Source organism: Choristoneura fumiferana, chromosome 18, assembly GCF_025370935.1.
Source record: "Choristoneura fumiferana chromosome 18, NRCan_CFum_1, whole genome shotgun sequence".
NCBI lineage: Eukaryota > Metazoa > Arthropoda > Insecta > Lepidoptera > Tortricidae > Choristoneura > Choristoneura fumiferana.
The window spans coordinates 4,729,246-4,754,299 of NC_133489.1; the positions used below are offsets into that span (position 1 = coordinate 4,729,246).

General features: G+C 37.6%; 3 protein-coding genes across 3 annotated transcripts in view; 1 reads left to right on the forward strand and 2 right to left on the reverse strand.

Moving 5' to 3' along the window:
- The window catches only part of LOC141438327 (acyl-coenzyme A oxidase 1-like), a gene marked incomplete at its 5' end in the record, with an annotated part of 31,597 nt that extends 17,309 nt beyond the window's left edge, over positions 1-14,288 (forward strand). The window contains 2 exon segments of the mRNA XM_074102172.1: positions 11,091-11,207; positions 11,935-14,288. Coding sequence (XP_073958273.1) covers positions 11,091-11,207; positions 11,935-12,093 — 276 coding nt within the window. The 3' untranslated portion in view covers positions 12,094-14,288.
- LOC141438335 (uncharacterized) lies at positions 334-5,357 on the reverse strand. The gene is made up of 9 exons (XM_074102183.1): positions 4,975-5,357; positions 4,525-4,766; positions 3,842-3,991; positions 3,425-3,472; positions 3,192-3,323; positions 2,735-2,782; positions 2,343-2,396; positions 1,328-1,381; positions 334-812 (listed from the first exon to the last, which is right to left on the reverse strand). Exons 1-9 carry the CDS (start codon positions 5,088-5,090, stop codon positions 442-444), a joined length of 1,215 nt encoding a protein of 404 aa, XP_073958284.1. The 5' UTR covers positions 5,091-5,357; the 3' UTR covers positions 334-441.
- LOC141438329 (uncharacterized) lies at positions 14,283-17,479 on the reverse strand. The gene is made up of 2 exons (XM_074102176.1): positions 17,345-17,479; positions 14,283-16,055 (listed from the first exon to the last, which is right to left on the reverse strand). The coding sequence occupies exons 1-2, from the start codon at positions 17,412-17,414 to the stop codon at positions 14,449-14,451; spliced, it is 1,677 nt and encodes a 558-aa protein (XP_073958277.1). The 5' UTR covers positions 17,415-17,479; the 3' UTR covers positions 14,283-14,448.
- Between the last annotated feature and the right edge of the window lie 7,575 nt (positions 17,480-25,054).

Genomic DNA, 25,054 nt, shown 5'->3' on the forward strand with positions numbered 1-25,054 from the left:
CTCTAACTTTTTAAATTTGCTTACTAACATTAAACTGACAAAGGAAAAATTACGAACAGCCAACCACCACTACTACTTACTCTGTAAGCATTTGCGATACTGCGATGCGATGCGATGGATGGATGGATGAAACATCATTGTTTGAGAAAAGCACTATACAAACCTCGGCCAGAACAGGGATTGCTGGACTCGTTTTATCCGGCCTCGTCTACGACTCGGCCGTCTACCCCGAACTCGTCCATCAATCCCTTACTTCATGGCCTCTGCAGTAATGTACTATTATAGGTTTTATGATGACTGAGATTGCCAAAGCGACTCATGAAAAAAAAGTACTTTAACGTCAAATTACTTTATTGCATTAAAAACAAATTTACCTATTATTATTAAATTTGTTAAAATAATACATTTACTTAAATTTTCTTTTGCCACTTCTACCTAAAACTACAACAAATGTCTACATTTAGTGGTGTTGCTATAAACGGGATCTTTCGTAGAAATCTTCTGTAACGTGCACACATTGGGCAGAGGGATCAAATAACTAAGGTAATGGTAGGCACTGAGAGCCCTCTTCAAAATGGAAATAGCCAACTGTCTCTCTTTAGTAAACTCGTTAATACCTACGTTCAACTGTTTATTCAAAATGGCTTTTTCTATAACTTTTTTTATATGCGGCGATGTGATTTCGTCTGTGATGCTTATGTTTTTTAACATCCGTTTGAGCTGTCTATTCCTTTTTTGTAGTCTTTGGATTTTTTTCTGAAGCTGTGCCTCTTTGCGTGTTTCTGCATGTTTCTTTGGAGATGTGTGCCCCACTGGAATTATATAAAAAATGCTTTAAAACTTGGTAGTCTTTATACAAATAAAAAATATGGTGATTCTGCAAAAACGCAAATTAGAACATTTATTTTTGACAATCTACGAGTTACGGCCGTTAACGTGTTTTTAAAAGAGGTTTTTTGCATATGACGTTAAAGTCAACACAAACAAGAAGTCAGATAAAGTAACAACATACTTTAAGTAGGAGAACAAACTCATAAATTCGTTACTTAGTCTTTAGTCTACATCAGTGATTTTTCAAACTTTTTATGTCGCGACCCCCCTTGGTTTGAAAAATATTCGGCGACCCCCTGCGCTTACCTCCACTTACAGTTAGTTGTATTATCTTACGTTGATAATACAAACATTGAATAATCATACACAATAACGATGAGAGTATTTTAAAGATACTGCGACCCCCTTAAGGGGCACCCGGAACCCCAAGGGGGGTCGCGAACCACAGATTGAAACACACTGGTCTACATTGACGTGTCAAAATACCAAATCTTACCTCTTCTAATAGCATCACTCCTGTATCCAATAGATTCAACCGTCACATCGCACTCTGAAAATCGTAAATAGATTAAATTCACGCAACATTTACTGCATTCATTTGAGCAGTAGCATCCTGACAATGATTAAGAGCATATTAAGTCGAGGAAATGAGGGCTATCGTTTTTTGTCTTTCTAGATGGCGCCACTGTTGCGTGAGGTTTTATTTTATATACGGGCGTGAAAACAAAGTTTAGATTAATATTATATTTAATACACCTTAAAACCGTACCATAAAAATATCGAGTCACCACAGTGTTGCGTGGTCCCGTTTTGTTCGGAAAAAAATGGAGGACAAAAGGTTTCCGAAAGACAAAACTGTCTCGAAACACAGATATTCATTGCCCCGTAACGCATAACTGCGATAATTAATTTCAGGTAATGCAAAATATTCACAAAATTATTCTAATTAAAAATAAACCCGCGTAGCTCACCCAAACACTATGAAATTTGACATTTCGGAGACCTCACGCTACACTAGCGCCTCTAGCGGCGAATTCATACGCGATAGCCCTCATTGAATCACGTACTAGGAAGGAACCTTTGAGCTGTTAATTCATGTGGACATCCCATCCCATCATGAAATTGATTATGAAAAGGTTCCACCCGGTACGTGATTCAGTTTCTTTGCCTGTGAGTAAATTAATCATGCTTGTTTGCATGTACCTAAATAAAAACGTAAAACTAAGATTTACCTAATATGCTACAACACAACAATTCGCTAATAATAACTCGCGGCATGTAAGTGTAGCGGTGACTGTTAATGCGTAAAAGTACAAAATAAGGTATTACGGGGGAGTGAGCGACGCGCGGGACGGGGCTGGCAAGCGTAAGCGCCGATTGGCGCGCGACTGTCACATGCGTAGAAATAAACGGGCATTCGTCCAGCGGGTTGCACTATTTACTATAATTTGTATTAGAACTAGCAAAAGTATGTATGAATTATCAAGTAGTAAGTCTAAAATTATATTTACCTTTCTTTAGGATGGACGATAACACTTCATTGCTGACTGGGATAATTTTTGGTTCTGAAATATATGAATTGTTGTTGTTGTTTGTATTGAATTGTCTTTCTTAGTTTTTAAACGCGATTTATTCTAGAGATCACTCTGAAGCGATAAGGCAGCCTATTGCTTACTTTAAAAAATCTCTATGTATATACTTGTGTTTTCTGTACTGCTTACTGTGTTGATGTGCAATAAAGAGTTATTGTATTGTATTGTATTGTATTCTATATAGAATTTGTGGTAAAAATAAAAAAAGTTGATCCCGCAATTAGACACTTGAATTTTAATACTAATTTATATTTATAGATCTTGAATGTGAAATATCTATGGCAAAATCCGAAAAAAAAGTCATAGCTTACCTTTTGGTACTATAGGTATTTTCTTTTGCGACAGTTCAATGATGCAATCTAAAATAAATAACAACTCGCGTTAGCTTTTAAGTTAGTTACCATTAAATTAACCAGTTAAAAAAAATGTCCAAAAAAGTAATTTCAGACAGACATTGTCGTCAAACTCATAACAACCCACTTTTGGCATTGGGGCTTAAAAACTGGAATAATGCCAACAATGTCAATCTGAAAATAGCAAGATATGTAACCCATGTGTAATCCACGGTTATGGTCAGTCAATTGTGATTCCTGTTAGTAGCATTTGCCCAGTAGTGGGTTGCAATTAAAGGTTGGTTTATTTACATTGAAAAGGTAATTGCTATCAAAGAATCACGGTACTTTTATCCTGGGAATTCATTAATTGCTATTGACCCACAGTGATATCGACCAAATCGGATAGCATTAAATGTAATGAATGACATGTTACCTTTTCCATCATTCAGCACTTTAGTGGTGATCGGAACGACTTGTCTGTCTTTGTTGATGGTATAGATCTCAGTTGTCTGCGAGTTAGGGGGCAGGTTGTGGTGCAAGATAGGAATTAAACTTGGTATGCAATCTGAAAAAAGAATTGGAATTACAACAGAAGAAATCAGTTAAACTTTTACAAAATGAAGCCTACATTTTTAAATTTAACAGGTTAAAAGTATATTGGCTCACCTCTCAAACTCGGATCTAGAGCTTCTTGTTTAACAGTTATTCTTGTTTCTGAAGAAGAAATTATTATTTAGAATCTGTGTTAGTCTATCATCTTTGGCTCTTAATTTAAATGAACAATTCCTGTACCAATTTTATGGCACATTAAAGTTTTTATAAAAAACTTTACAATGTATAAATAATATATATATATAGGGTACAGACCCGAAGTCCAACAATCCTAGAAATTTGCTCATTTAAGGGGCCATCCATTAAGGTCACACCAATATTGACCATTTTAGCCCCCTTATCATATTTCTATGAAAATTGCATTCAATTCAGTGTCGTAATTTTATGGATAGCCCCTAATGAAGATTTAAAATTGATAAATTAATCAGTTTTGAATATTTATTCAGTGCTCCAATCAATTTAATGTCTTACCATTCTCCTGATATGGTTCTACATATTCTTCATCTAGGAATTCATAATCCGTGGCCTCAAGTTTGTAGGGGTAATGTGAGTCAAGCAAGTCCGGTGGGTCAGGTGAGATGGCTACCTCTCGTTTGATGGGCACAATTCTTTGGGTGCATTCTGAAAATAAAATGGTTATACAAATGTTATCATCTACAGTAAAATTGCTCAGTACTTATAAGAAAGACCATTTCTAACAGTACTAAAGAATAATGTTAAGATATTTTTTTTGTAAGGTTCAGTACTTTTCTAAATGGTTGCTGGTTGCCGATAAGATTGCTTGTCCTTTAATCGTAAAGATTTACCATCTAATTGATGAACAACACGTGGCAAAATGTTGATAATTGGTTCTGAAGGGTGAAAATGTGATGTGGATTTATGAAACTAGCTTATGCCCGCGACTTCGTCGGCGCGGACCTAGGTTATCGCGCGGTGGCGCCCTCTACCGGAATAAAAAGTATCCTATGTTGATCCTTGGCGCTTAAGCTATCTCTGTACCAAATTTCATCAAAATTGGTCCAGCGGTTTCGACTTGAAAGTTTAACAAACAGACAGAGTTACTTTCGCATTTATAATATTAGTAGGGAAGTAGGGATAGTAGTGATTTACATACGAAAAATTTAACCCATTGACACTTTACGGAGCAAACTTACTCAATGTTACTTTGTTGTTAGTTCTTGTTGATAGTGGTGGGAATAATTTGACAGCGTCTCTCGTCAGTGGCTTAGAGTTGGGCATTACGATAGTGGGCACCGCATCTTTCCGCAAATGTTTATGAGACTTTGTGAAATATGATCGTACAAAGTGATTTCCGCAAACATAGCGGTTTTGAATTTTTTTAAGCGATAACTGAAGAAGCTTCACGTTTCCAATCATTCTGATCCATTTTCGGCACCTGCAATGAATAAATTTGGTTGTTTTGATACATTTTTGTAAACCAGTCGTGTTAGTATTATTCAATTTAGGCTTAACAGAAAGCGCTTATAAATATGAAGTAATCTATCACCGAGAATTAAAAGAGATAATTTCCTTCAATTTAAATTTATTACTGAAAGGGTTACTTTCTGAGTGATCTAAGTAAATAAAGAAAATGCAACACCTACCGATTTACGTTTTTAGGAAACTTGGCGTATATAACACCTGGAGCCTCAGATTGTGGCACATTGCAAACAACACATAACTTATATTTCATGTACGATTCTTTAGAAGAATCATCCATTTTAATTAAAATTAGCTAATTTAATACAGTAATAAATTCATAAAACGTCGCGCTGACGCTTTATTTGCGTTTCTGTCAATGTCAGTCAGTCGACGTTTTGTTACCATTTTAAGACAAGACAAAGGAACAGTATCCATACAATCATAACGTTGCTCATATCATAGCCTCATACAAAATTGTAAGGAATAAAAATAATGGGTCGAGATTAAAAACATTATTAACGTCATTCAACAAATGTTTCCTGTTGATGCCAGATTTTAAATCAAGCCAGTTAATAAAAACAATTTTTAACCGTCTTAGTATATTATTTTTCATACTTATTTTGTATCGTAAAACTTATCTTAAGTACAGATATGGATTGTCGGTGTTCCAAAGTCCAAAGTAATTTATTTAAGTCAGTATTATATTATTATGGCACGGTAAACGGTTTATTGACGTCGTAGATATTGATTATTTATGGCCGTGTTGCCAATGTAGCGCACTATTAGTTAGATATTTAAATTACTTATTTATTACACACAAACAACCACATACACACATTGTTTTTGCGATCACAGTCGGCAGCAAGGACATGAATTACAATCATAAATATTGTTACAAATATGAATTTTAGTAAGTAGGTATAAAATACCTTGTTTTGTTATAGGTACTTACAGCTTATCAAATGTTTCTGATTGAACGGAATGTCATGCAGCCCGTAGGTTAATGTAATGTAGGATTTTTTTGTAGGTATTTAAATAAAGTACATTCGAACCATTTGATGGCTGCTGACCCACCGTAGAACGCTCTACAGTACCTATGTAATAGTTTGATAATAAATTCCCTTGTCATCCAATGCGATGTCCTATGACTCTTTCCATGAAAAAATGGTTTCCCGATTCAGTTGGTTCTATAGTAGGTTCTACCTAACCTACATGTGGACATAATTTTGAAATGATAATTAAATACGTACGTATATACTTACGGGTAAATCGATTCTACACATAGCGGACTACTTATTATCATCATTTATATAAGTCCTACTTTCGTCATTTAATAACTCAGTACATTATAAATGTCCGCTAATGTTTCAATGTCGATTGGTTCATGACTCACCAAGTTCACGGTACAGCTACAAGATCACGGGGTCAACATTCTGGTTCACTAAATAATAGACCCATCATGTCGGCGCTATCGACACATCGTATGGACCGGTCCGGAGATCCTATGGCCAGATAACTGATTTATAAAAGTTATTAAGCGTCGTTGTACGGTTAAGGAATTTAATTCATGGGTCACCATGGAACCTTTTCAAAGGAAAAGTTGTAACGAGGTGTCATACAGCTCGTTTCATCCTAACTCTTTGTACTGTCTGGTTTAGCACATATTTGAAAAAATAACATTTAAATTCAAATTTCCTTTTCTAAATTCCACACCTGTTCAATTTACGTCAAGTAGCCATTCTATTCAGAGCCTCCGAGCTGAACACTTACCTTTCTTTTATCCTAGATCCTATAAATCTCTTAAAACTCCATAAAAAGCTCATAATTGACTACTCCTATACGAAGAAAGTTTTTATAATTGTACTGTGCATTTGTGAAGTTTCATAAGATCATTAGATAATAATACTACTGGACTTCAGTGCCATTGATTTATATAAATAAAGAACTGGGCACGGAAACGTAAGTTGATTAACTATGTATTTTTATAATTGTTGATGCAGTGTCAAAGCATACCTTTTAGATACTTAAGACCGCGTCTGTTTGTCCGCAGGTGCCCTTTTATTATTATTTTAAATAAATATTACTGTCTGCCTTATTCCTGCCTTCTTCCTTTACATCCGAACAACTTCCCCGGACACCACCCCGTGACAAAGTCATTACGTCTTTCCTTAATTGTTAATTAATGCGATGTCACTATGACGTTTACTGTGAAATGGTTCCAAGGTGGCCAATGAATTAAACTCCTTGACCTCGATTTATCATCATCATCATATCAACCGTAAGACGTCCAATGTCGGACATAGGCCTCCCCCATAGACTTACAGTTGCCTCGGTTGGAAGCGGCTTGCATCCACCGTAAACCCGCGACTTTGGGGTCAGATCAGAAGGTTCTCGAATGGCGTCCGCGGACTGGGAGACGAGCTGTCGGTAGGCCTCCAACGAGACGGAGCGACGACCTGGTTAAGATCGCTGGACCGCGGTGGATGCGGAAAGCACAACACCGGTCTGAGTGGAGAGCCTTGGGGAGGCCTATGTCCAGCAGTGGACGTCTTTCGGCTGACATGATGATGATGATCCTCTAAGACTTCCATAGGTAACGGTGCTTTAAAGCCGTATCGTCTATTCTACAAGGGTATAATGAGCCCGTACCCAGGAGCAGGAGCTCGATCTCACGGAAAGTTTGATATCCGCTATCGTTGTAAATTTTTATTTTTTATTTTTTACTTTTTATTTGACTGGATGGCAAACGAGCAAGTGGGTCTCCTGATGGTAAGAGATCACCACCGCTCATAAACATCTGCAACACCAGGGGTATTGCAGATGCGTTGCCAACCTAGAGGCCTAAGATGGGATACCTCAAGTGCCAGTAATTTCACCGGCTGTCTTACTCTCCACGCCGAAACACAAAAGTGCAAGCACTGCTGTTTCACGGCAGGATTAGCGAGCAAGATGGTGGTAGCAATCCGGGCGGACCTTGCACAAGGTCCTACCACCTGCAAAATACAGCTAACTACTCTACTGTGAATAATAGTTTATCAAGATAGACTATTTGCCACTAATCCAGTGGCGGATAATTGCTTTAGGAGAAGAATTAAATAGAAGAAATTCTGAAACTGCTTTTATTGGATACATGCCATTATCCGCTCCGTCCTTATAGAATTCAAACATAAAGCGGTCAAACTTATAACACCCCTCTGTTTGCGTCGGGAGTTAAAAACAACATCCACGTCGATTCCCGGCCTTGAAATGTCATCCGACATCTTGAATCCAAAAAGTAATGAGATATTCGTGATATAGTTTTCGTTATTAAGATTTTTCGTGATAAAGTCTATTCGTGATGAAGTTTTTTCGTGATAAAGCCATTCGTGAAAAAGTTTTCGTGAAAAAGTTTTTCGTGATTAAGTAATGACACGATAGAATTCGGTTACCCCTATCCCTCGGGCACTATGCAATTTTCTGGGATAAAACTGTCATATGTCCTTCCCCGGGACTCAAACTATAATAACTGTAACTGTAATAGGTACTGAATTACATCTAAATCGGTTCAGCGGTTTAGACGCGATGAAGTAACAAATAAACAAACTTACAAACTTTCGAATTTATAGTATTAGTGAGACAACACGGATTAGCTATATGTATTACCTAGTGCCACCCACGAAAACGCGTGATTTTGACAAAATTAGCCATTAATGACATTGTAATAAGAATCACGGCACGCGTCATCGTGAATGTCTCTACCCACAGCAAGAGTAGCAAATGCTACGGGCCCACGCATCTAGGGGCCCCGCGCACCAACGCTTTCTGATCGTAAAAAATAACAATTTAGATAGAAGCGTGAAAATATGTTTCATAGCAGTGCAAGTAGGTACTACTTACAATACTGCTAAAGAAATAAATGGTATCAAAATGATGGATCTACCTACCTAATACCATAAACCTGAGGCAAATCAAGGCTCCGTGATAAAATATAAAACAGACCTCGCGGTAGCTTAATATGGCTCTGAATCCACTGAATTAAGTACGGACCGCGGACAAGAATCCTTTTAAAATAAATTTTACACAAACGAACGAATAAACTTCATTTTATACTGCCATGATGACACTGATGGTAATTGACCACCCACGTTTCCGTAGAAATGGTTTTTATAAAAAAACCGGTCGAAATTGGGAACAAGTAAGTTAAAAAAACTTACTTATTAAAATCTATCAAGTGCGTGTTGGGTCCTGCGCAGTGTAGGGTTCCGTAGGTACTAATACGCAGCAAATACTCTAAGTAATTAGTCTGTAAGTTTTGTTTGATCAACCGTTTCCTACTCCTTTGTACTTGCACCTGCTAGGCTGTGATAGTTTTAAAGTTAAGTAGCACTTTAAACTACTGCCGTGAAATTTTCACGAACTCATAAACCACCATTTAGTTAGCAGTAGGGACACTTTGACATCTATTTCGCAAACTGAAATCTAAGTCGAGAAATAGTTTTCGAAAACTGCAAATACTTTTGAAACCTATCGTTGAAAAAACTTATCCTATTAGTGTGGACCATATATATATCTTATTAGTGTGGACCATGGGGTGCGAGATAAAAAAAGTTAAAAAAATCATTATCATTCAACTATATACCTATATCATTACACTAAAGAACCCTAAAAAGATAGACTGATTTAAATTTCCTGTCATGGAGAGATAAAATTATCCTGCCCCAATCAAGTTTCAACGTATTTTTTCGTGGGCGGCGGCAAAGTTTTCAAAATACTTAGCTCTTTCACTATAGTCCAGTTCCATCACTTACCTTCGTATCATCTGTTATGATCAAAATAATGATGTCCGCTTCATAAAACTATTTAAGATGCGGTACCGGTTATGACCGTAGATCGTGCAGTCGTGACCGACGTACTCTATTTATTCCACTTGATATTAACATTGAAAAATGTAGATAGACTCGCTTACCTGGTTACCTAGATTAGATTTCACGCGAGTACCTAGATTAGACGCAAGTTTATGCGGTTTCTAAGACTTTCCTTGCAAAATTTTAACTAGCATGTTCTGGAGGGCTGTCCAGGCAAAAAGATATACGTTGTCATCATCATCAGCCTATAGATAGCAGTCCACTGCTGGACATTGTCCTCCCCCAAAGAGCGTAATTGCGCCCTGTCCTCGGCTAGACGCATCCAGCTTCTACCGGCAGGGCTACTACGTAGTTCGTATCGTACCGTCCCTCTCGCTCTCGTATTAAATAGTACAAGTGTCAGAGGGACCGCACGACACGAACTTCGAGTTTCGAGTTTCCTAGTAGCCCGTCAGCTGCCTTTCGCAGATCGTCACTCCACCTGGCCGGAAGCCAGACATATGTGTATTTCGTACTAAAACTAACGATAAAACTAAGCAAGTTAACAATAGCGTCTTTCATAAAGTATCAGATGAAGTAAAGACCTCAGTGAAAATGAGATAGTTTTCGAGATATCGACACATTTTATACAAACAAAGTCGACGAGGATTTGTACAAAAGCGCAAATGTTTCGATTAGGAATTATTAATTAAAATAAATTTAATTGCGATTGAATGCGTTTGATTTCATAGCTTATGAACTGCTCTCTTTGTTTTGACGTTGCTCTGCGGTGATACCCGGTATTTAGATACGTACTTAGAACGAAAAAAGTCAAAGTCCAATGCCAACAGGCAGCAGCAAGAAAATAATTACCCACGTCATTAAATACTGTCCATTTATTCTGTGTCTGAAAAATGGTACGGACTAAACCATTTTTTTTTAAACCGAATACTTATTAATTCAAATACTTAAAAGAAAATCACATCACCAGATACGTGGGCATTAGCCGCCCGGGGCGGTAGAAAATTTTGCCGCCCTCTTGTTTAGGTTTTAAAAACAGATGTCAATACATTATTGTACTATTCAATTATAGTAATATAAGTAATGGAAAATTTCGTGCTCATTCTGAACGGTCCGAATCGTAGGTGCGATAAAAATGTGAAATAATATTATTATATAGATATTATTCAGTATTATTTATTATGGAATTCTGCCGCTCCCTCAAAATTGCCGCCCGGGGCGGACCGCCCCCCCGCACACACTACGCTACGCCACTGCATCTGAGCCAAGTTTTTTCTGCATTATTTTGACATTTAGGGCCTGTTTCACCACTTGTCGGCTAACTTTAAGTGTCAGATAAAAGTAATGCCGTCTATGTTTATTCGGACAAAACAAACAGAGACGGCATCACTGATAACCATCACTTAAAGTTAGTTGACAAGTGGTGAAACAGGCCCTTAACCTTTTTTCTGCAGTACACCCCGATATCCGGCAAAGACGTGCAACAGCTGCAACAGACGTACGAGGGTCTGCTGGCGAAGATCAGACCCAACGCCGTCGGCCTGGTCGATGCCTTCGACTTCAGGGATGAGGTGAGTAATTCTTCCCAACGCAACCTTGCTCGCAAAGGCATCTTGAAAAATCAGATAAGTATTATTATTATCATAAACCATTCTTTTATTGCCACATAATTCAGCATTAGGTATGTTATACAGACTCAACCATTACAAACATCGTAACATATTATGCTAACGCGTTTTAAGCTCTATGCGAGTTCATTCTCAAAGCACACACGTTCCCAAATAAAACGAATGACGCACTAACCAGTAATTAGTGAACATTAATTACCTTTAAGCATTTATAGAGGCCATACACTACACAATTTATTTTTTATTTTTATTTTTGTCGAAAACTACTCTCATATTTTTAACTGACTGCTGCGAAGTGAAATTTACGTAAGAAATATTTTTGATTATTAACAAAATTGGATCGAACCCGTCGCGAAAAAAACAACAAAAAGCATAGAATATCAGAGTATGGCTTATTGAGTAACAAGCGTAGCGATCCCCTCAGGCTTTGATAGGATACAGTTAAAAAAAAAGATGTAATAAAAGGAACTTCACGTTTTTAGGCCCACTTCCCAAAATCTATACCCGCTCGTAACCGGATCGAGTAGTTAGTAAATGTATAACAAAGGGAAACCTTCCGTGAAAAATTATCTAACTGTTTGTGAAACCCGCATTTAAATCCGTCGCTTAGTTTAAACGATTGCGCAAAGATTTCATGTAAAGATTTTATGTGTAAATTATTCTGCTGCAGGTCCTCAACTCCGCCCTCGGCGCGTACGACGGCCGCGTGTACGAGCGTCTGATGGACGAGGCCATGAAGAGCCCTCTCAACGCTGAACCCGTCAACGAAAGCTTCCACAAGTACCTTAAACCCCTCATGCAGGGGAAACTGGTGCCTCACAAACTATAAAAGTCAAAAAGTAGAAAAGCAAGTCTGTTTTAAGCCGTGATTTATTCAGAATCCGAATTGGTACCTATTCTGAAATATTCTTGGGGTGACACTATTTACCGGCCCGGATAATATCGACTTGGTAATACCGACCCGATTTTTCGTGTACCTACACGCCCATAGAAACTTATATCAGTTGTTGTAAATGGTGTCAGCCTTCTAGGGGTACTCCCTACTGTGGGAAGATGCAGTGATGTTTTACAGCAGGGTTTCTCAAAGTGGGGTACGCGAACCCCTAGGGGTTCGCTATTCGACGGTAGGGGGTTCGCGACAAGGTTTACGTGATGGTGGCTGCAAGACTGGCAAGATGATTAAGATTGGTTTTTGGAGTCTTTTTGTATTTTTTATTTCAACTCCAAATTTGTTAAGTACTTATTTGTTGGTATTTTCGTTGGCAAGACGATTCTTACCTATATTTGTTACCTTTTATTGAAATAAATAATATACATTATAATATCATGATGATTGAAATAAAAAACTTAGTTTCTCCAACAGCCATTTTTATTACTTTGTTTGTTTAGGGGTTCGCTGTCGTCTATAAACTGTGGAGCCATAAGTTTGAGAAACCCTGTTTTACAGGATTTAGAATTTAAAAGCATAGGTATTTTTGAGATTATGTAAGAGCAACAGTTTTTTTTTTCATTTTTCTTAAGTAATCTTTTTCTACGTTTTTTCCAAGAAATACCAATAGTGGAGTCTAATGAACCAATAGTGGGATCTAGTGTAGGTAAATTTATGTATTGTTTTTGGAACCATCACTAGTTATTTATGTGGCTGGTGCATAATGAGAGGCATTAAAGTACGAGTGTGGTTTTATGAAACGAGCCGAAGGCGAGTTTCATAATAAGATCACACGAGTGTTTTAATGCCTAATTATGTATAGCCGCATACATAACTTTATCTACATGCATATCATAAGTTTTCTATAAAAGTTAATTTTATGTCCAGAACAATAGAGGTCCAACTATAAAAAAGGTATATTAGGTACAATAAAATTAAATAAACTAAAACTACTTATAATAGTTTTCTATAATATGTTCAGATTTGGCTTGTATTTTTAAGTTAGTGTTACTGATAACTAGTTTGAAGTACCTACCTACCAAAGCTTAAATAAAACAGATAATAAAAAAACTAAAGTTTTATTTATAATAATAATTATTATCTACATGCATGTCATAAGTTTTCTACAATATGTACAGATATGCAGTGTTAAAAAAAGTATTACCGATACTTTAATGTAAACATTAAGATGCACTGTACTTTAATGTGATCATTAAGATGCACCCGCAGATACCAGGTTTCTTAATAAAGGCCATTTGATAGTCGTTTCTGAACATATAATAGGGAAGTTATGATATGTAATTAAGTAAAACGCGTGTTAAAATACTTACAACATATCGTATTATATTATTACCAAAAATATTATAAGTAGAAGAACATTTTGTTTGAAATTCAGTTAAAAATTGTTTGGTTTCAAAATCCATGGCCTTAAAAAAACTTGTGTCAATTGTATGTAATTCGTAAGCAAGTCCACATAATGAACTAAAATGAAACCTTGCTTCTCACTCGCTCTCGCGTAGATAGTAGAGAAGCAAGGTAAAATTGTAGATGGATCGCTGCAGAGTACTACCTGAATCAATCTAGTCCAATTAAATTTTGCGAACATATTCCTTTAAGGACAAAAAAGAAAAAGGTATTTTTGGAAATTACCGCGCGATAGAGATATACCTCTAATTATTTTTTTTACGGGAGCAATAAAATCACGGGTAAAAGTTAGTATGTAATAAGCCCAATTAGGTATTTGTTATTTCTGCGTATAACCGCTTTGTTGTTGAATATTTAGTAAGTATAAAGTATTTTTAAATATTATATCATTGTTGAAGTTATGTTTATATTTTTGTATAGTGTACTGAAGCAGTGCACACGCACAATAATGTTTAAATGGCACTTGAGTTATCCCGTCTTAGGCCTCTAGGTTGGCAACGCATCTGCAATACACCTGGTGTTGCAGATGTTTATGGGCGGTGGTGATCTCTTACCATCAGGAGACCCACTTGCTCGTTTGCCATCCAGTCGAACAAAAAAACAGGTATCTCATGTAAAAGTGTGCTTGAATAGGTACTTATTTCAATCAATAAAAAGATACGTAATTAAAACTCAAGTCTTTTATTCCACCTTCGCAATGAGATACATTGAGAGATGATCCTTATAGCTAGCAAATAAATAAATAACTTAACTAAAATAAATTAAATTCAGTTCGCAATACATCAAGATAAGTTGTGTCGTCATCTTGATGTCCTTGCTTGGTTGATGGCCTTAGTTGACGAGCGCATTGGCGCGTGCGGAGCCGAAGCCGCTCGTGTTGGCCGCAGAGTTGGCCACCCTGTACGCGGCATTCAGTCCCTGAGTCCTGGCTGAGGACGAAGCAGAACCGAAACCAGAGGTCCTCGCGTCAGCGTTGCTCCTGGAACCGAAGGCTGACCCCTGCACGTTGGCGTCAGACCTCGCTGAACCAACACCGTTGGTGTTAGCAGAGGAAATAGCAGATCCATATCCTCCGTTGTTGGCTGCAGATTTAGCGAAACCACTGCCGTTGACGTCAGCGTTGGCGTTGGCCGAGCCGTATCCGTTAGTGTTGGCTGAAGACTTGGCTGAACCGAAACCAGCTCCGTGGGTGAGCGCGTGGGCTGATCCGTAGCCAGAGCCGGTGTTGGCTGCGCTCTTGGCGAATCCAGAGCCGTGTGTGTTGGCTTCAGAGTTGGCCGCGCCGTAACCACCACCATTAACGTTGGCATTAGCATTGGCGGAACCGTAGTCAGAGCCCTGAGTGTTCGCGGTGCTCTTCGCAAAACCGGAACCGTGGGTGTTAGCTACTGAGTTGGCAGAGCCGTAACCGCCGCCGTTTACGTTAGCGTCGGCGTTGGCCGAACCGTAGTCGGAGCCCTGAGTGTTAGCGGCGGAGTGTGCAGAACCGTAGCCCTGTTGTACGTTTGCGGTGGATTTCGCGGCGCCAAAACCAGAGTGAGTGTTGGCCTGAGCACGAGCGTTGATTCCAGCAGGAGTGTCGTAGGCGGTACCGAAGCGCCAGTGGATGTGGCCTTTGTTAGCGGCCTTAGCAGACGAGATAACGCTGCCGTGTCCGCCGTTGACCGAAGCGTCAGAGGCAGCAGAGCCGGCACCGAAACCATGAGTCTTAGCAGAGCTGATAGCCGAGCCTGATCCGCCGTTGTTCGCAGAAGACAAAGCTGAACCGAATCCACCGTTCGATTGAGTCTCAGCTGACGCACGGTTTGCTCCAAGTCCACTGTCAGCTTGGGACGTAGCCGCGCTGTATCCGTTGCTCGATCCTTGAGTTCTCGCGGCAGTCACAGCTGAGCCAAGACCAGAGTTGGCGTTCGAGGAGGCCGATCCAAAGCCAGAGCCGTAGGTGTTGGCGTTGGTAGAGGTGGTTTTGTAGCTGCCGATGCCCTGAGTGCGGGCGGAGGATACAGCGGAGCCGGCGCCGTTGGTCAAAGCCGAAGCGATAGAGGAGTCACTGCCTCCGTTAACCGTGGCAGAAGAATGGGCGGTCTGAGCATCACGGATGTAGTTTACTTCGGCAGGCTCGAAGTTTTGTTCATAAGAGACGATAGTTGCTGGTGCGGGGACGTAGAAAGTGGCACCGCCATTCTGGGCTTCCGCAGTGGCTTTGGCTGATCCATAGACAGGAATAGCGGGAGCGTCGTATATCTCGGCTTGGGCGTTAGCGACTTGGGCAGGGTAGATGGCGCCAAAACCCTCGTTGCGGGCGAGGCCGTTGAAGGTGCTCCCGTAGGCCTGCGCGGAGCCGTCGCCGGCGACCGCGGAGCCCGAGGCCTGGCTGCCGAAGTTGCTGCTGTATGCCTTGCCGATAGCAAAGTCCCGACCATCACGGTACAAGAAACCTGCAAAGAAAAATGGTTTGTTAAAGAAAATAGCTCCATCTATCAAATAAATATCCAAGTACCTAACATTTGAATGTTGACATAGGACGGTTTCCTGACATATACCGATAACATAGTCAGCATCATATCGAAAAATGTTTTATTATTGCTTACGGTTATTTTGTTTGGTGGCTTATTAAATAATACAATAAGGTTCCTACTAATTTATGCAGACATTGTATTGGTTGCAGTGTTGTTGCTTTGTTTGCAGGCTTTTTTTGCGTAAATTGACTAACAATTAACGACTACGTTTGTACCTACCGTTTTTTTGACGCCCTATTTCTATTATTGATGCCATAAAATAAATTTACTATTTAAACTGAAAGTTTCAAAATCCCAAATGATTTATAGATACCATGAACAAAAAAAACAAATACGATTTTTAGTGTTCCGTAGTCATCTAGGAACCCTTATAGTTTCGCCATGTCTGTCCGCGGGTAAGCTCAGAGACCGTTAGTACTAGAAAGCTGTAATTTGACATGAATATACATATCAGTCACGCCAGCAAAGAGGTATAATAAAAAAAAAAAAAATTTTTTAGGGTACCTCCCATAGACGTAAAGTGGGGGTGATTTTTTTTCTCGACTAACCCTATATTGTGGGGTATCGTTAGATAGGTCTTTTAAAATTATTGGGGGGTTGCTAAGACAATTTTTCTATTCAGTGATCTGTTTGAGAAATATTTAACTTTAAAGTGCAAATTTTCTTTGAAATCGAGCGTCCCTGCCCCCCTCTAAAATCTAAACTGTTGGGTCAAATCAAATCATCAAATTTACAAGGAAAATTAAAATAGCGGCTAAGATTTCTTGAGAATTATTAGTAGTTTAAGAGTAAATAGCAGCCTAATAGGTATAAAATATACCTAAATTTGGAAGATTAAGATTTTTGGAATACAAAATCCTTAGAAAAATGATATTTATTTTTTTCATAATGGCTACGGAACCCTATCTGGGCATGTACGACACGCTTTTGGCCGGTTTTTTTATTAAAAATAGTTTTGCATATCTGTTTAAAATCAAACTAGAAAAACAATATTTATTTTAAATCTATTATTGCTTACATTTGAGGGCCAGATTTTTGGCCGCTCAGTATATTTATATTATTGTTAATTTATCTCTTAGCCAGATTTTTTCCCACTCGAAATAATTAACAATTTAAATGTTATCTTATCATTGATAAAATTCTCAAAATCTTTACCCTTAAACCACCCCTGTTTCAATACTACACAATAGAATTAAGTGGCCTCTTACCGTTGTATAGGAGCGGGGACGCTTGGCAGAGCGCTAGGCAAGTAGCTACAACGATGAATCTGCACGCCATTGCGAGATTAGACTGTTAGAACCTTAGAAGGATACTGATGAGTGGATGCAGTGAGAGCATTTCTCTACGCTTAAATACCACCGGCTTCCCCTTCCTCTCAACTTCACCTAGAAAAGTCTCCGACTGACAGTAAATCTAATGTCTTACGGTAGATTAATGAGTGACGTTTGCCTCGCGATTTTTAATTTTATTGACGTTTGAGGTAGTCGCTATGGTGTTGATGGGTTTACGTGCAATGACCTCTAACAGGTGTGATGGGATGTTTATGTTCTAGATAAACAATAATGTAATTCAGGCCCTCGGGTATAAACAGCGGATTTACAAATCGTACGGAGCTTTAGGAGCTTTTTTTTTCTGTAGCCCTTTTATTTTTCCTTTTTTTGTACAATAAAGAGTATAAACAAACAAACAAACTTGTATTTAATCCGATGTCCTTTGGTTTTGTTTGTTGCGAAATCCTACTCCAGCCAGGTGTTCTACCCACGACGTAAAACAGTTGAATACCTATTATCACATTTTATCTAAAAATTGTTTTTATAAGACAACAAAAGGTATGTAAGTAGCTCACTTTTTAAACAACTGCCCAACGAAACACAACTAGATTACGAGTAATAAAGTATCATTTTTTTGACAAATACTACATGTTGCCTGCGACTCTGTCGGCGTAGAAGTATGAAAGATCGAAAAAAAATACGTCCTATTCTCAGACTTATCGAATCTTATCAAAAATGAATTATAAATAAATCATAAAAATCGGTCAAGTATTTCGGAGGAGTTTGGTTATAAACACTGTGACACAAGAATTTTATATATTAGAAGACTAGATTTTACAAAGTAAAATAATTAACTGTCTTTTATTTATTTTTACTTACAATGTTGGCTCTTCCAGGTCAAAATTTCCTAGCAGAATTTCATCCACTTCAAGCAATCAGGTTGACACTTACCTATTTGGTATAAATATGCAGTTAGGATGACAATGCAAGTACAGCCAGCAACAGCATAATGTTAAACATTTTTTTTCAAAAGCTTTTTGATAGATAGATAATGCCAAATTCATACTAAAGTTGCTGTAAAGTTTCCAAACAAATAACAGTATATAAGGTACAAACAAAGCCCTGTTAATGGACAAAGGTTCTATGACGCGGCGTTTTGTTCGTTCAGTAAGTACCTCTTAACAATACATCTTAATAATCATCATAACAGTTTAACAAACGGATATATTGTAGATACTGTGAATGACATGTGGAACGGAGAACGACAAGCCGTGAAATTAATAAGTGATTAAAACACAAGGTCCGAAAAAAACTGTTTCGCTTGCAACTTTTTACCAGGTAAAAGTTTTTGCAACGGGTGAAAAATAATAATATTGTAACGGTTCTCAATCACAACTTAAAATAACTCAAATGGCACATTTTGAGTAAATTATCTGGCTAGACTAGAAGCTTAGCTAATGGTGCTAATTGAGAGAGCAAGATAAACTAACTTATCTGACGAAATACGATGGTTATGGGGATTATTATTATTATTATAAAGGAGGACTACTGTATGTAGGTACTGTATGTACATACGTATGTCGTTTTTTAAAATTCGTTTTTTTCCTAAGTACCTATGTTCACCGCTTTCTTTATCAACTGTGTACCGATTCTCATTGTCACCAAACCAGAACTAATCAGAGGATCTCAGGGAAATCTTCAAATATCTAACAAAGGTCAAAGGTCAAGGTTTTTCAAAGGTTTGTGAGTTGGGCAAGCACTTGACATTAAACTATACTTATAATTATAATACATACTTATATAAATGTATACATACATAGGTATAATTATATCAACTCCAAAAAAAAACATGAAAATAACTAAAAAGGGCAGCATGTCTTGAGAAGCGACCCGCACTTCTCTTGCAGTGCCCTTAAAAACAAAATACGACTCGAAAATCAATTTGTATGCAAACAGGAACAGCGCCTCTAGCGGATGCGATGTACGTGTGAGAAACGCGAACGCGATCACGTTCTTACACTGGCAGGAAAGACCGTGACGCCCAAGCCGATCTACGTCGCTTCCGCTGGTCACCGATGTGGGGCGGAGAAAAAATAGTTATTTGTGCAACAGGAGAGCAAAGTTGTTTTTTGTTGCGAGTGTTGATTTTGAATCCGAGTGAGCGAAGGATACTATAATTGAATCACGAGCGTCAGCGAGTGATTCTAGTTTAGAATCCTGAGAGCTGCAAGGGATTCAAACACACGAGATGCAAAAAACTTTGGTCTAGTGTGACACATACAATTTTCACCTCAGCAGCGAGAACATAATTTAAATGTAAAATAAGAATATAACCACATAACACCTGTTTACAAAACAAACACATTAAAAAAAAACGATTATTAAGAAACAAATATACAAGTAAAAAAGATTTTCGATTTTGCTCACTGATTTCTCATAGCAAAACCTGCCTGTTTGAGGTGCTGAGGTGAAAAAAACATTGACATCTCTGTCTAGCATAGATCAAAGGTTTTCCGCCATTTTATGATTTTGAAATCATAATTTACAACATTCCAGTTCTGCTGGGCGACACCTGTTGGGTCTGTTCTGATTATCTAAAATGATCAAATAAGACAATTTATTGTTTCACCTGTCAATTAAAACTGGACTGATTGGGATTAGTTTTTGCCATTTTGTCTCGTTATAGTAATGAGGAGTAATTTATGGGGCTCTTAGTCCTGCAGCTTGGGTCAGTGACCTGTACTATCTAGATTTTGACAGTAAATAGATAATGTCAGTTTTACGGTCGTATATATCCGATATTTATGTTTTTTGATCAACCACGGAACTTTGAAGAGTGATTATCTACTTAACACTGATTTACGATTAGAACTAGTATTTGCACCTAAAATAGTAAATTACTTAATCAGACACCCTTTTGGATTCTAACTTTTATAAACAGATTGTAGTGCAATTAGACTAAGACAAATTTTAATATTATTTCAGATATGACAGCTATTTATAAAATCATAAAAAAATTGTACTCCATAATGTAGGTATACATTAGATAGTTATTTTTACAATTTTATTGATCAGGAGCTGATGTGACTAGAAATTTTGAACTATTGCAATCGTAAGGCGCTCTGAGAACCTAAAGTACCCACTAAAGTAAGGCATGTGCCTTTTTTCATAAGTCTTGTACTTACCTACTATGATATGTAACCAACTAATCAAATAAAAAAATATGTAGATGAATGTATTGCAATGTTCTTTTTACTTCTAATTCTGCATAAACCAATCGTTATTTTTTACATCAGTGTTGATGAACGAAAACAAACAAAACAAATGAACGAAAAACGAACCGTCTGAAACCCCCTTTACTTAAAATTCGATGTCGGGTTACGATTTTGTATTTTGATCATTAGTTGCCTTCGCTCCGTTGTAAGGCCGGCGAAAACAACAAAAATCTAGACCAAAGCATTTACCGATTGTGTTTTCACGTACAAAAATACCTAATAATAGTATTGATGACAATCATAGTCTAAGATTGCGGTCACGAAATGTACAACGGTACAACTTAATCGAACAATAGATTGGTAAATTTATTTATACTTACTTATGCTGTAAAGCCACTTTTACAACTGCCATCGACTGTTAGAATTCACACTTAGCAATCGCTATGGTGTCATAATTAAGTAGCTAGCGGTAGTCAATGACAACATTGTTGAAAATCAAAAAAGCAGAACACCGAGTACTGCCTCGTGCTCCATGTTTTTTTTTAAACTGTAGTACTTCGGGATAGTTATAAAACTAACGTAGGTAACCAACCTATACAGTTTCAGAAAAAATCGTTCGTGCATAATATTAACCGTTGGGAAATTAATCATTGGGAAAAATATTTACGGCCAAAAGCAGCCCTGTAAAATTTCCATTATTTCGAGAAAAAAGTCCTTAACCTCTATTTAATTAAGAAAAAAACTTGTCGTTAGTAAAGATGCCGAAAGCAAGCGTGTTATTGTGGTTCCAAGGCCAGACGGACGGACGCCAAACATGTGACATACATCAAACAATGTATTAAATAAACCATGATCTATAACTGTATTAATAGTCTGTAAGACCAGTTTCGGCTGCAAAAGTTAACCAAAAACGCAGTTTTTTTAATGCAAAAAAAAAACATTTGAATATCGCCCAAATCTCTCATTCGCCATTGCTGCACTCGTTGCTTTAAGATAGTGCCTTTTTTTTTCAAGCCTGTTATCGAATATTTTGGCACCACATCACTGCTAGGAACAAAAAAATCTAGGAAATAGATTATAACTGATAACTAGTTCTCGATTTTTTGTTGCATTGGTTTCTAACGCTCCATGCGTTGCAAGAAGTTCACAAAATCAATATTATGAAATCTGTTGGCACCACATTGAATCCACTAACATTTTTTTAAGCCAGTGTGCCTGTTTTTTTAATCTATCCTTTTCTTTAAATAAACAGCCAGTAACAAAATATAGTCAAATTACGACATGGTTTTAGGAATATGAAGTTAGGTAAGTTCGAAAAAACCTAGCGAAAGTTTTATACTTTCTAAGCTTATCCGTCGATCCCAACATATCGATCAAAACGACGGAGAAAGTCGTTTGTTTACTCTTTCTGACCCTGCATTATCGGTATTGTCACTTGCTATTAATTTGGAGAACGAGTCTGATTGAAAAAAAAGTACAGAGTAGTGTGAAGTTTAGATCTTTTTGCAATATTTAAAAGCGAGTGCTTAACTCGTGATTAGGCAGAAGTTTAGTTTGTAGATCATAGAGTGGACATATCGGACTTGTTTATATTGATGATTAATGATTGAATGAGTGGTTAGAGAACCTGACTACGAAGCTTGAGGTCCCATGTTCGATTCCCGTGTCGGGGCAGATATTTGTTTGTTCTCGGGTCTTGGGTGTTTAATGTGTATTTAAGTATGTATCTATATCTATAATAATATTTATCCGTTGCTTAGTACCCATAGCACAAGCTTTGCTAAACTTACTTTGGGACTAGGTCAATTGGTGTGAATTGTCCCGTGATATTTATTTATTTATTTAATGATGCGGATGTTATATGTATTAGGTACGTAATAAATAATGACGACAATGTGAACCTAAAAAGTTAATTAAAAGTTACTACTATTCGCATTTTAGATGGAATTTTATTGGTTACTCAGTAAAGTAAAAGACATGTACAATCAGCCAAATATGTGGTCTACCACCCTAAAGTTGATAATAGTTTGCATGACTTAAAACAATATGCCAATAGACGTGTCTGTCAACTTGAAAGTTCGACTTTAGCGACATATTCATTTGATAGGCACTTGTTTGAAAATTGATAGACCACTTAAGTATTTGGCTGACGGTACCTACATAAAGATAAAGGTAAAGTTTAGTTGGATTATTCACCCTTGTGGAAGTGCCTCATCTGGCTTTAAGTCTTTATTACACTTGCCGCGTTTAACCCATTTAGTCCACTTCCAGTGTCGGATTGACTTGAAATTTGGTATACATACGTAAAATGGGTCCATCCAATATCCAAATCAGGGGCGACAGAGGAGAGTTGTGACAGAGGAAAGTAGTGACAACGTCGATTTTTTGGAGCTTGTTAACTGGCAGCGCGCGTTTTTAGTTCAAGTCTTAAAGTATCAAACGCGTGCTGCTGAGAGCTCGCTTGCAGTTAAGAAGTTTCCAGAAATCGACGTTGGCACTACTCTCCTCTGTCACAACTCTCCTCGGTCTCCCCTAAGTAAAAAGGCTTGTATAAAAAACGATTTTTTTAACAAACACTCGTATCACCAGAAATCACCCTCCATTTATACGACAAACATGATGTCACTCCCCGTGGTCTCTCCAAAAAAACCTACCTCAAAATCTGAAGGTAGATGTGGCGGTTACGTAATAAATCATCGTTCTCGTTCTATTTTTTTTTCTGGCTCGCGCGGCTTGCGCATCTGCCACAGACGCGTAAAGGTAAGGAAACGAAGTCAATAGAAAATACGGGAATTTGGAATACGGAAAACGGAATTCAACAGGAGAAAATTACATGGGATTAAAACGAAAGAAATAAAGATAAGTATTTTACATAGGTACACATGATAAATTAAATTTAGTGAGATGAGGAATACATATTTAAATTTTAATATCATTATTTTCTCGTTCTATATGTCTCAAAAATAAAACCTATTGTTTAAAAATAATCTCAGAATATTTATCGTTTTTGACGCGAACTCATTGTTGTTACTTTTGTTCTCTGTGAGCGCGCTACTCTGCGTCGAATGCTAATATTTAGCGAAGGACGTCACCCGCTGCGCGCGCGCTGCTCGTGTGACATCGATTGATTGCAGTAGATTCGCGAGCACTGTGATACGTATGGAGCTGCTGTTATAGCGATTATAGGTTAAAGTAACTTATGACCGTGGATTTGCCTTCCTAGAAAGAATATAATAATAATAATAATAATAGTTAGGCGGAGCTTATGTACACGGCACGTACATTGAATCCGAATGTAGCGTTCTGCAATAGAATCCTGAGGCGTAATGAGGACAAGTGTTAACGCCCGATGTAATTTTGCTCCGAGTGGCATACAACTTTTCAGGCATTAAGAAACTTGAAAAAATAAATTTAATATTATAAAGAACAACCAGCATATGGCCTGGCTTTTTATCAACTTCAAAAAATATTTGAAATAAAACACTTAAACCTAAGAATGAAAGAAAAATAAAGGTGTGAAAAGATATTTATTTAACAGTTTGTTTACAAATTCTACATAGGTACATAACAAATAATAAGTACAATCAAACTATCAAAAGGGAAAGCGACTCAGCTTATGCCTGCGCCTTGCAGAACAAAGTCCCTTGGCTAACAGACATAAACCATAACCCTATATAAAATAAGTTTGTAATAAACAAATGGTATTATTATTATTTAACAAGTACTTAATGTTAAGTAAATCAAATTTCGATCATCACCTATCATTACCTACACAAAATTACATTACTCCATATTGAACGTTATATCAAAAGTTTTTATGATAACTGAATGTTATAGATAATACCTACCATAAACAGGACTTATCACGCTAAACACAGGAGTAATATTTAACTCGACGTTTCGACCACATAGCAGTGGCCATAGTCACGAGAAGACTGAAGTGTAGGGTGTCATGTCCGCTTAGCAGCCAGCCTACACTTCAGTCTACTCGTGACCATTGGGTATTGATAGAGCCAATTTCTTTGTTTATTCTAATCGCTGTCAGTGAGCCCACACCTTGCACTCTGATTTACAACTAACTATAAACCTGATTAATATCCTATTAGTATTTTTTTCTCCTTTTAGAGAGCAATGAAAGTGATCATAAATGGTCACAGAGCCAAATGGTGCCAATTATTTTTCAAAAAGAAAGTGATATCCGTTTCCACTGCGACCATGAATCTTCACTGATTTTCAACTTGAAATTGTCAGTATTTCTCGTCATTCTAACTCTACTGAATTTCAAGGGACTAACCTAAAAAAGAGTGGAAAATTTAATAATGAAAAATAATGGTCCAAATCTTGCGTGTAACTCCGATACTTTTACTTAACCAAGGTATTGGAGGCGCTGGTCGACTCTTAAATAATAATTTCCTTGCTTTGGTTGTGCTAC

What these genes read in the sequence shown, in the direction of transcription:
- LOC141438335 (XM_074102183.1), bottom strand. Translation starts at nt 5,090, where the DNA reads ATGGATGATTCTTCTAAAGAATCGTACATGAAATATAAGTTATGTGTT. An exon ending in AATACCTATAGTACCAAAAG is followed by an intron (nt 2,397 to 2,734) that starts GTAAGCTATGAC and finishes CATATATTTCAG; the next exon opens with AACCAAAAATTATCCCAGTC. An exon ending in GAGTGATGCTATTAGAAGAG is followed by an intron (nt 813 to 1,327) that starts GTAAGATTTGGT and finishes ATATAATTCCAG; the next exon opens with TGGGGCACACATCTCCAAAG.
- LOC141438329 (XM_074102176.1), bottom strand. Translation starts at nt 17,414, where the DNA reads ATGGCGTGCAGATTCATCGTTGTAGCTACTTGCCTAGCGCTCTGCCAA. An exon ending in GTCCCCGCTCCTATACAACG is followed by an intron (nt 16,056 to 17,344) that starts GTAAGAGGCCAC and finishes TTTTCTTTGCAG; the next exon opens with GTTTCTTGTACCGTGATGGT.